At 55.7% G+C, this 11,853-nt stretch overlaps 2 protein-coding genes; both read right to left on the reverse strand.

Moving 5' to 3' along the window:
* Positions 1-7,416: 7,416 nt before the first annotated feature.
* Positions 7,417-9,168, reverse strand: CHC_T00007035001 (hypothetical protein). XM_005710415.1 is given in 2 exon segments: positions 7,417-7,491; positions 7,492-9,168. The coding sequence occupies 1 exon segment, from the start codon at positions 9,166-9,168 to the stop codon at positions 7,492-7,494; it is 1,677 nt and encodes a 558-aa protein (XP_005710472.1). The 3' UTR covers positions 7,417-7,491.
* A 538-nt stretch (positions 9,169-9,706) lies between these two features.
* Positions 9,707-10,651, reverse strand: CHC_T00009173001 (Malate dehydrogenase). The gene has a single exon (XM_005710416.1). It carries the CDS (start codon positions 10,649-10,651, stop codon positions 9,707-9,709), a length of 945 nt encoding a protein of 314 aa, XP_005710473.1.
* Positions 10,652-11,853: the final 1,202 nt, after the last annotated feature.

Genomic DNA, 11,853 nt, shown 5'->3' on the forward strand with positions numbered 1-11,853 from the left:
TTTGGCACGGGTTTTGCTGGTCGTTGTTTTACGGTTGTATGTCCTTGCTCCTTTGGCTGTTGCTTGTTGTTGGAGGCGGTACTGCCCGTTTTGGAAATGTGCGGTGAGTTGTGCTGGTGGCAAGCGTGTCGGTTTATGCAGTGTTGCTTTGGTTTTGGAGAACGTCACCTGTCCGTGAGCTGTCAGGTCGTGTACCGATAGAAAATTTTCCTTGATGCTCGGCGCGTGCACGGCTGGTACTCGTACGGTATTCCTCTTCTGTGTGATCTTGATTGTGCCAGTGTGTGTGATCGGGTCGCGTTGGCCGGTTGCCGTGGTGGTTAGTGTATCGTTTCTGGGTCTCATACGCGCGTGGGGTGGGGCGGTATGAGTTGGATTTGCTCCGGAGTCGATGATGAATTCTTGCGTACCTTCCCTCGTGTCGTCGCGTGTTTGCAATTGTTCTTCGATCGCGTGTCAACGATCATGCAACTGGCGCATGATGCTTGTCTCGTCAGGCTGTGTATCGCTGTTGTTGTGCGCTGCTTGCGCTTGTGCGTGGGATCTTTTCTGTTTGTACCTACGCGCGTAGCAGTATTATGTTACGTGGGTGATGCTTCCGTGGATCGTGCACCATGAACCTCTGTATGCTGTAGGTTTTGTGTAGTGAGGTTTATCGCTCGCTGTTCTCCTATGTTGCATTCTGGTTGCGCGTTTGCGCGGTGCTGGTGCTGTTTGTTGGGTGTTATCTAGGTGTGCATTAGCTAGACTTGCTGCACATGGTTGATAAACCCGTTGATGGTGAGGGGTGGGTTTCCTGTCATGTTGATGGCTAGTTTTCCCATGTCTGGCTGGGCTGCGAGGCCCTGTATTATGTACCTCACTGTGGTGCGTTCCATATTGATATTTGGGAATTGCGCTACTTGCATCCTGTATGGGATCTCTCTGTGTTTGTCAACATAGTCGTTAAGCTCCTGTCACTGTTTGTATCTCGTGTTGCGAGCTTCTGCGTCGAGGAGCTCGTGGTTCTTCGTCGACGATGTGTCCACTGTAGTCCTTATGATTTGACAGATCGTTTGATGTTCGTAACGTAGGATGTGTGGTGGCAGGGTTTTGATGACTTCGTTGGTGATACTTTGCATTATGGCTTTACTGATCATGTCCGTTTTCTGTTGTTCTTGCGGTGCGTCTGTGTTCGGCTCTGTGGTCGTGCTCGGTGGTGTGGTGAGAAGGTGTGCTGCCTCGATCGTGCGAGCGTAGATCTCAAGTGCATCGTACCAGTAAGTGTGATTACTTGCTGTGAGTCGGGGTAGTTGTCCCGAGGCTGATGCTTGTTGATCTGTCATTGTTCCGTGGATTTAGAGACAAGGGGACGAAGGTTAGTGTAGTGCGCGGGGTGGTGTTGCTCTCGCGCGTTTGTCGCAGTTGGGATTGGGGATCTTGTGCTGCGGATCGGTAGTCAGTGGTAGTTTGTGGTGCCCATAACCTGTGATGCCAAGAACTGGTCCTATGCCTCCGACCACAGATCGTGGCGGAGGCGACGGTGCTTTTATTTCCTACTGAGTAAATAGCGCCTTATTGGCATTGTCCTATCCGTACTGTGTCTTAACTGGATGGAACCACATGCATTAACAAAGCGCATAGCAGAATGTACCGGTGAGGGAGGTGCCAATTTTGTGCGCACTGTGCGCAGAATGCAGGCAGCTGTACGTCTGTACTGTACGAAGTCAATGCAGCAAACTACCATCGATATTTTTTAAAAAAATGTATGAAGGCTTCAGATGATTGGCTGAGAAAGCCCGGTATGATATATTTTGATAAGCGGAACCCCCCTTTAAGCGGAACCGGAGGGGTTCTCCCGTGCTGGTTCCGCTTATCGAGAGATGACTGTATAGCCCTCTATCCAGCTGCCAAGTTTCGCTCTCTGTGCATGTTTCAGCTGAATAGTGTTGAAGAAACAAGATTACGATTTATTACCTAAAGATCTCGCCCTAGAAATGCTTACTGGTCCTTGAATTTTTGGATGATTGCCCCCGTCTTTCGTTTTCTCCCATTGGTGTGGACATAAACGTTGATACAACGGCCAGAGCAGAGTAGTGGCGCGTGTTTCCATGCCACCGCGGGCCGCTATCCTAGCGATACTACCTGCTTCGGCGTATGAGGACCACTTTCGGCTTGATTTGGGGCGCGCGTCCATGACTCACCTGAGTTCGAGTGCTGCTTTGGTAAGCTTCAAGATGAGGGGGTACTTCCAGAATGAGAGAGCGTAAGTAGCGACGAGAGATCGCGTTATCTTACCGAGCGTGTGTGTGAAAAACATTCTCGAATGGTTAAGCCATACAATAATAAGTAGGGAGAGAACAGAACCAGTGATGACTCGATGACTGAGCAGCGAAGCTGAGGGTGGGATGGTGGGAGAACAAGCAACGACTTGAGGAAGAAAGAAGAGTGGTGAGAGAGTTTTTGACGTGCCTCTCTTATACAGCCCTGTTTTCGGACAGTGGCCGAATTTCATTTCTGCCAAGTTCCATGACGCGAATCAAGAATCATTTCCAAGTCATAGTGGGGGTGCCAAACCATGGCGTGTGACTTGGCGCTGATTCTTTTTCTGCCAAGTTTCATTACGCGAATGAAGAATCATTCCCAAGTCATATTATGACTTGGTGCTGATTTTTGTTTTGCCAAGTTTCATTACGCGAATGAAGAATCATTCCCCAAATCATGGCGTGTGGCCTGGCGCTGACTTGTCGCCAAGTCATCCTGACTTGGATTTGTACGGCTGAAATGGTCCACTTGTTTTCCACTTTCTGCTGAGTTGTTGTGCGTTCCAACCGAAAAGCCCCCTTGTCCAGATTCACCTTTCAATTGCCAATGAATGCACTGAAAAGTGTTGAAGAAACTCGATAGGGAGTAGTCGAGAGTTCGGACAGATGTCCGAAAAAGAAGACGGAATCCTCGCACGGCTGTACGCGAGCGTCGAGATAGGATTCTTCCATTGTGCAAGCGACACTCCAGTCCCCCCAGATGCAAATGCGGTAGGAAGGGACTCCTATTGCAGCGCATTCCCATGCGCCATCTATGCGAAGCGAGTATGAAGAACACAAGACTTGCGGAGGTGGGGTGACGCCAGCTTGAGACAAGCAAGCTTGGAGACAACGTGAGATGCTTGCCGATGACGGTGTGAGCCGTTGGCCCGGGAGGGCCCAATAGTAGCGACTCGTGGAGCGGGTGTTCCGGCGGTAACGGTCGTACCGTAAGACCAAGTCGATGAGCGAAGGCTTGTCTGGAGATAGTCTAGTGTAGGATAGGGTATGTGCCACTCGAGACCGATTTTTCCGTAAAGCAATTGCCAGGGTGATTGATTGTTCCGAAACTTGAATGTTGTCCATGCGAAGCGCAGCGCCAGCCTCCCCCTTTCGAAGAAGACGTAGGAAACCAGAACAGCCGTAGCGTTGCGAATCAACTGACGGTTGAAAGCAGGAGCGGCCATAGCAGCGTCGAAGATTTTCTTGGCTATGGTGCTCGGGAGGGCCCGTAGTCCCTTGTGTGCGTCCGGGTCGTTTTCGGCGCGGCGATACAGGTCAGATTGTTGGTAGGCGGCCAGCGCGAGTTGGATGAGTGACGTGTATTCCACGGGCAACTTGACGCGTTTGTGGGCCGTTACCATTGCGGAGATGTAATTCTTGACTGAACCGCCAGCAATCGTGCCTGAGTCGAAGAGCCAACCGAGGTACCTGAGCAAAGATCCTTCATCCGCAGCCCATGGATCGATCCTTTCCAACGTACAGAACCTAGCCCACTCCTGCCAGAATCGCTCATTGCACTTCCAGGTGTTGGGCGCCCGAGCGCGGTGAATTAGACCAGCGATAGTAGTCCCTCCGCCTGAGATTCCGACTCCGGCGGTGCGCAGGACTGAGCCACGAAGCGAAGCAGCTAGGGGAAGTTGCTGCGTATCGTCCAGACGGCTATTTTCCATGGTGGGGCTGGCAGGTGCTGTGGTGCCCACAATGGTGGTAGATAGACGTCTGGCGCGTGAAACAGCTGAAACGTTCCAATTTCCTTGAGGCGACGACACCACGACTGAGCGGGCCACTACGGGGTGACCAGCAGGCCCTCTGCCGATTCCTGAATGATCTTCTCCACGAAGAGTGGAATGAGCTTGAGCGGTGGGTTCCAGAAGTTGACCGTCTGCCCCCAATGTTGCTGTAGCGCATCGATTCCTGAGGATCCCGGGGAGCGGTAGCGGCTGTTGAACCGACAGCAGATCGTTGATTCTTGATCCGCAAACCGGTCGATTGTTGGATCCATCTCGTGTAAGAGCGCCCTGATTGTCCAGGTGTTGATCCTCCAGTCTTCCAGTGAACGCAAGCGAGAGAGGCGATCTCCGAAGCGGTTGACGGCAGAAGGGACGTATCGTGACTCGATTGAGATGCCCAGCTTGAGCAGCACCTTGTGTAACGCCCGCAACTCCTTCATGAGGGCCGGTGAGCGCGTGGTCATTGTGTTGAGTATGTGGACCATGGCCTGATTGTCCTCCCATACGAGGAGATGGGTCCCCGTTCGGAGGTCGTCTGCGAATGCCTTCAGATTGTCCGTTACTGCCCTGAGTTCCAGAAAGGTGATGGGCTTCGTACGCAGATGCGGATCCCAAAGCCCTTTCGCTTCCCATACCCCTGGTTCCCCTATCCTTAGGTCGTGTCTCAGTGTCACTCCCATCCCAATTGAGGTTGATGCATCGGAGTGCATTGCCATTGCGGCCGTTTGGTGATGGAGAGGGCGCGTAGACGGTGATTTGACCAATTCCTTCCAGTGTACCAGGTCCCGGGTGGCTGCCTGTTGGAGCTTCACGCGCCGCTTCGTTGGTCCCCGTAGCAAGTCGTACAGTGAACGGGTGTAGAAGCGGGCGAGAGGCATGGCCAGAGAGCATGAGGTGGCCACCCCGAGGAAGTGGCGTAACAATGATGTTTCCACCAACCGACGGTTCTGTCGGGCTTGTTGTAGCAGTTTCCGAGCGATGGCCTGAATCCTCTGAATCCGTTTGTCCGTTATCCCGAATACCTGAGCCTTGGTGTCGATCACGAAACCGAGGTGGTCCAACCGTTGCGACCTGTCCCAGCAGCCTTTGCCTGGCTTTCTGCGGAGACCGGTTTTCTGCAGCAGTTGGTCCAGGAGCCGCTGTGCTCTGTGGAGTTCGGTGTGGCTTGGAATTTCCACCAGAAAATCGTCCATGTATGGGTGGATGCGGAGATTGAGTCGGTCTCGGATGTACTCGACGAAAGGTCGCATGAACTTGACGAAGTAGAACGGAGATAGCTTCCATCCAAACGGTAGGGCGATACAGCGAAAGTAACGTCCATTGATTCTGAAGAGGAACCGGTTGCGAATAGCCGGATGTAGCCTGAAATGATGGTACCCTTTCTCTACGTCGAACGAGAGCAGGCGGTCTTTCGGCTTGATTTCCAAAGCGAAGGATTCCAGTGTCTCCATTTTGACGGGAACAGACCGAAAGAGACCTGACTGTCCTTTGAGGTTGACGACCAATCGTCGCTTTTCTGCGCGCACGATGAAGGCGTTTGAGATAGGGAATCCTTGCTTGTTGAGGCGGTGAGCCTCCACCGGGGAGATTTCCTCGTAGATATGGCGGCGCGTGGCATCGGTGAGTTCGTTGCGTAGCCAGTCCAAATCCAGAGGTTCCACCGGGATCTCGGGGAGTACGAAGCGTGTGGCCAATTTGGCTGAGTTGACCGGTTTCTCGTACACCCCGAACTTGATGGCTCGGACTAGGAAGTCCGGAGCCCTGAGCCCTTCGGCCCAGAAACGTGCTTGGCGGTGTGGGTTGCACCATAGCACAGAAGGGTCCGGTTTGCGGACCATTACTTGGAGCTAGACCTGGAAGAGCCTGAGCCACCTGAGTTGGGGTTCCGCGGCGGATAACGCTGTGCCCCTTTTCCTGAGAGTCCCCTTGAGACACGTCCTGTAGCCTGTGTTCCTGAGTTGCGAGCAGCTTGATTGTTGAACTCCTTGTCGTAGGCCTGGGAGCGGAGTTCGGCAAACTTTTCCTTGGTGTCCCTGTAGAGTTGGGAGACGTAGGGCTGATCTTGCTCAAGTAAGTACTTCTGGAAAAGTGCCGCCTCGGACTTGCCAGATTCAACAGAGTTGGAGAAGAAGTCGACTCGTTCCTGCACCCGTTCGTATGAGGCTTGGAGATAGTGGTGTAGGACTGAAAAGGCCTCAGTAGTGGCTTGAGTGTTTCCAGTGGACAAAGCCTCCGCCACTTTGTGAGATGCGGCGAGGGCAGTTGCCCTGTTGTAACCGATGTTCCAGAGTACCTCAGCTTCGCAACCGTCCCTTGTATCCGATTTCTTGATGCGCCCGAATAGCTTCTCAGTTTCGGGAATGAAGCGTTTGGACGGGAATGGGGCCTGGTTAACAGGTTTCTGGAAGAGGTTGAGTTTCTCAGTTTCCCCGTATGGTTGGCGTGTGGCGACGGTGTCAGCGATTTCTTGAGCAGTCGGAGCTGGAAGAGTAAACTGAAGTTCCCGGTCGGCGTAGACGGCGTGAACAGATGTGAGCTGCGGTGGGGCAGGGCCCGAGTGGGGGGTCCTGGCACCCGGTTGCTCGGCGGCTGGTGAAACCGGCGGAGCGGCTGGATCCTCAGCGGTAGCGGCAGTAGGGGCCGTACTAGCGGGGCGGTTCTCGAGCAGCGACAGAATCTGGGGGACCTGCGTTTCCAACGAGTTGACCTTGATGACGAAAGCAGCAGATGGAGGGCGACTGGTAGAAGGCTGGTTTTCCAGAGTTGGCACTGGGCCAGAGATGCCTGCGGATCCGGACGAAGATTGTTCTTCTTCAGCATTAGGCATAATGCGCAAGTCGTTGACAGCCGGCCGTGACGATGATCCGTCTGGAGCTTGTTGAGTTGTGAAACGAGAACAAGCGACGACTTGAGGAAGAGAGAAGAGTGGTGAGAGAGTTTTTGACGTGCCTCTCTTATACAGCCCTGTTTTCGGACAGTGGCCGAATTTCATTTCTGCCAAGTTCCATGACGCGAATCAAGAATCATTTCCAAGTCATAGTGGGGGTGCCAAACCATGGCGTGTGACTTGGCGCTGATTCTTTTTCTGCCAAGTTTCATTACGCGAATGAAGAATCATTCCCAAGTCATATTAGGACTTGGTGCTGATTTTTGTTTTGCCAAGTTTCATTACGCGAATGAAGAATCATTCCCCAAATCATGGCGTGTGGCTTGGCGCTGACTTGTCGCCAAGTCATCCTGACTTGGATTTGTACGGCTGAAATGGTCCACTTGTTTTCCACTTTCTGCTGAGTTGTCGTGCGTTCCAACCGAAAAGCCCCCTTGTCCAGATTCACCTTTCAATTGCCAATGAATGCACTAAAATGCCATTAAATTTCGTGAAATTGAGTCAAAATTGGGGGTTTTTTGTACAAGAAAGGGTTTATTGCTTTCATTCGATTGCTCATGCCTACGTAGCTCTCCCTCCCCCTCATCCACTACTCCTCCTTACCCGCTGAGTGATCACCACTGATCGCCGCCTTCATCAGTCCACTCCCCAGTGCCCCCAGACTTGACCTCGGACCAGCCCCACCCGCCTCGTCCGACTTATTCGCACCGGCACTCAAGTCCCGTTCCACGTCCACATAGCTATCACCTACAAAGCTTGGTAGCCTGCTCTGCCCCACCTTTGCCGACGAGATCGTCAGCGCCGTCATCGACAAAAAGTCGATTACGTACACCACGTACATCATCCGGCTCGTCTCGATGTTCCTCCCGAGCATGGCGGGTCGCCACACGCGCGCCCGGTAGTTGAGCCCGACCAGTATGTAGAACACCAGCTCGCAACCAAACACGAAAAGGTCCTCCTGATCGCGCGCCTTGAGCACCGCACAGAAGATCACACCGATGAACACAGGGAACACCACCGCCGCGGCCAGCTGCAGAATCACAAACATGCTCTCCGACGCCTCGTACAACGTCTGCAGCGGGTCCTGCTGCAACAGAATCCCGGCGATGCAAAGCCCGCTCGAAAACGCCGTCAGAAACACGTTCCCTAGTAGCACGTATTGCCGCAGCGACACCGACTTGGTCACCGTCACTACTGTCGACATCGTCACGAACACGGGAAACCCGATCAGCCCGATACAAAGCATCAGCGCCACGACGCTGCCATACTGGGACGGCAGCAGATGATCCACGCTCTTCTCCACGCGCTTCTCCAGCAGCGCGAGCCGGTGCCTCATCTTGGTCACCTTGGGCGCCATATACTTCCTGGCGTAGAACTTCATGGCGTCCGTTTCCGGCGTCTCGACCAGAATGGCCGCCCTCTCCGCGCGCTGCCTGATCCACAGCCCGAGGTCAGGGTGCTGGATCTTCTCCTGTAGGTCGTGCAGTGTCTTCTGCTCCTCGTCCAGGATCTGCCCGAGCACCTGCTTCTCCTCATACAATTCATCAAACGCGCGCTTCCGCTCCTCGATCGCCGAGTTCAGCTCCTCCTTCTCGTTGTGATACTCTGTGCGCTCCGCCTCTAGCTTCTGCTCATACGCATCCCTCGACTGCTCCATCTCCATGCGCGCGGCCTCCGCGTCCTCCTTCTGGCCCTCCAGCGTGCGCGTCAGAAGCGTGACCTTCGCCTTGAGCGCATCCGCCTCCTTCTTCCGCTCCTCTGCCTCCCTTTTGCTCTCCTGCACCTCCTTCTGCACAGCCGCGACCTTCTCCTCAGCGGCCTCGGCCCTCTTCCTCGCAGCGTCGTGTTCGTCGGGTTGGTCAGGCCTGGGCACGTCCCTCTCCGCGCGCGGCGGGGCGACCATGCCCGGCGGGGGCGCGGCATCGACGGGGCGTTTGTCGTCGCTGCCGTGAAAGACGGCGGTGTCCGGGACGTCTCGCAGGGTCTCGCGCTCCATGTGCTTGAGCTCGGCCAGCTCCTTGTCCGTGAGGCTCAGGCTCTTGAGGGTGTCCGTGAGGGTGTCGCGGCCGGGCTTTGCGCGGGCCTGGCGGCGCAGAGGGTCGTCCTTGAGACCCAGCTCCTCGATGTCAGCTTTGGAGAGAGCGATGGAGTCCGATTCGTCGTCGGGGTCGTCGTCCAGGGCGCGCGCGCAGCAGCAGAGGGCCAGCGCAAGCAGGAGGTGGAGGAGGAGCGGGAGGGCGCCGCGCCACGTGCGCAGGCGCGCCATGGGGAGAAAGCGGTGCGGAAGGGGAAGGTGCGGATGCAAGGTGGGATGGGCGGGCGCGATGTAGTGCGGTTCGGTCGGGCGGGGTCGGCGGATTTAGAGACCGCCGGAGTGTCGGGTGGGTGAACGGAAGGCGGGCCGAACGCAGGGAGAGGAAACCAGCAATGAAAAAGTAAGGCATGGGCGATTCTCGGCATGCGGCGCGGTTATTTATGGGGCACAAACGGGAGGCCGCGTCGTGGTCGACTTGAATTCAAGTGGAAAATAGGGACGACTGGACAATAGTGTAAGTACTGTAGTTTATGGAATTTGGGACCGCCCTTCTCCAACGGTCCAGGCGCAGCCGGCCGCGATCGCGCAGTGCTTCGAGACCCCGATATCAGCTAAATACCCTCCTTCCTGCCTACTCAAAACTAAACTTGGCGTACTTGTCCTTAATACTCGCATACTTGTCGCGAATGGCAAGCATGTCCCTCTGCAGAGCCTCGGGCACCAGCGTGCCGCCGTTCTTCCCGACGGCTATCGTACCCTCATGCTCCAGCTATCCGGCCGTGTAGATCCTGCCGAGGCCCTTGGGATCCTTCTCCGACTCGCGCAGCTGGCGCAAAAACTTGCCCATGTTGTTCTTGAACTCGCCCACGGGCAGGAATCGCTCCACGTCGATCGCGATGAAGAAGTGGCCCAGCGGCATCGCCTTCTTGTTCCCCGTAGCCTTGTCCACGCCGCTCAAATCCGGGCTCGTGGTCCCGCTGCACAACGCCGATGACAAAAGCTCCACTACCGTCGCGTATCCGTACCCCTTGTACCCTCCCATGTCGGTGCCGACACCCCCCAGCGGGGCGAGCGAGCAGTAGCCCGTCTGCAAGTCCTTCAGAATACCGTCCGTGTCCGTCCGGACGTTGCCGTCACGATCGACGACCTGGCCCGGCGGCGTGGGCTTGCCCTCCCTCGCGTACTTTTCAATCTTGCCTCTCTGGTTGACGCTAGTAGCACAATCCAAGATAAACGGAAACGGGTCATCACTGGGCATGCCAAACGTGATAGGATTGGTGCCCAGCATCGGCTGCACGCCAAACGTCGGGGCGATGGAGGGCCTAGCATTGGTGCCCGTAATCCCGATGCACCCGTGCTCCTGTGCCTTATCCACGTAGTACCCTGCCGCGCCATAATGCGTGCTATTCCTCGTGACGACCATGGCCAAGCCATGCTTCTTCGCCTTCTCAATGCACATATCCATACATTTGGGCCCGATGTACAGCCCCAGGCCTCCGTGCCCGTCAACCACGGCGGTAGTCTCCGTCTCAACGATGACCTCGAACGGGGCGGTAGGCTTCAAAATGCCGGCGAGAATGCGATCGATATAGATGGGCTTGAGGCGGCCGATGCCATGCGTGGACACGCCATGCAAGTCCGCCCACTCGAGCACCTCGGCGGCGACGGCGGCCTCGGGCGGCGGCACGCCGGCGGCCACCAGCGCGTCCTGCATGAAGGCGCGCAGTTGTACGAGGCGTCAGAGAGCATGTTTGTGATTCTGCAGCTGGCCGCGGCGGTGATGTTCCCTGTGTTCATCGGTGTGATCTTCTGTGCGGTGCTCAAGGCGCACGATCAGGAGGACCTTTTCGTGTTTGGTTGCGAGCTGGTGTTCTACATACTGGTCGGGTCCAACTACCGGGCGCGCGTGTGGCGACCCGCCATGCTCGGGAGGAACATCGAGACGAGTCGGATGATGTACGTGGTGTACGTAATCGACTTTTTGTCGATGACGGCGCTGACGATCTCGTCGGCAAAGGTGGAGCAGAGCAGGCTACCAAGCTTTGTAGGTGATAGCTATGTGGACGTTGAACGGGACTCGAGTGCCGGGACGGGACTCGAGTGCCAGAACGGGACTCGAGTGCCGGTGCGAATAAGTCGGACGGGGCGGTTGGGGCTGGTCCGAGGTCAAGTCTGGGGGCACTGGGGAGTGGACTGATGAAGGCGGGCGATCAGTGGTGATCACTCGGCGGATAAGGAGGAGTAGTGGGTGAGGGGGAGAGGGAGAGCTACGTAGGAGCAATCGAATGAAAGCAATAAACCCTTTCTTGTACAAAAATAAAATTGAATGACAACGGTATGTATGGGTGTGAAGTCTGGCGATCTACACCCACGCAGGAAATTCGATCATGGACATACAGCACGTACTCAATTCTCCAGTGGAAGACTGGCGGCGTTCCATGCATTGTACCCACCCTCGACATTGGTTAGTTTTTCAAACCCAGCCTTCTCCAGCAAGCCGATGGCCATCATACTCCTCCCCCCAGTCTTGCACCCGACGAGCAAATCTGCGTCCTTCGGGAACAGGTCGATGACATCTTGCACGAACGTATCAACGGGTTTTGTAAAGTCGAGTGTGACGGGGACATTGACGGCGCCAGGCGGATGGCCGGCCTGAAACTCGGGGGACGTACGAACGTCAAGATACTGCGGGGGAGACTGCTCCTGCAGCCGCTCGAAGGCCACGGCGGGGGAGGCGGAACTGAACATGGCGGTCGAGGCGGGGCGATGGACACACGTGCGGGGGAGAGTACGTCGCAAGGAGGAGTGCAAGAGAGCGGAGTGGAGAAAGGCGTACATGGCGATGGAGGACAGCGAGACGAGCATGGGGGGGCGTTGTGTAAGTTTGAAATGCAAGGCATGTGCGGAGGGGGGGGC

The sequence above is a fragment of the Chondrus crispus genome, genomic scaffold (genome assembly GCF_000350225.1).
Source record: "Chondrus crispus Stackhouse genomic scaffold, scaffold_59, whole genome shotgun sequence".
Lineage (NCBI taxonomy): Eukaryota > Rhodophyta > Florideophyceae > Gigartinales > Gigartinaceae > Chondrus > Chondrus crispus.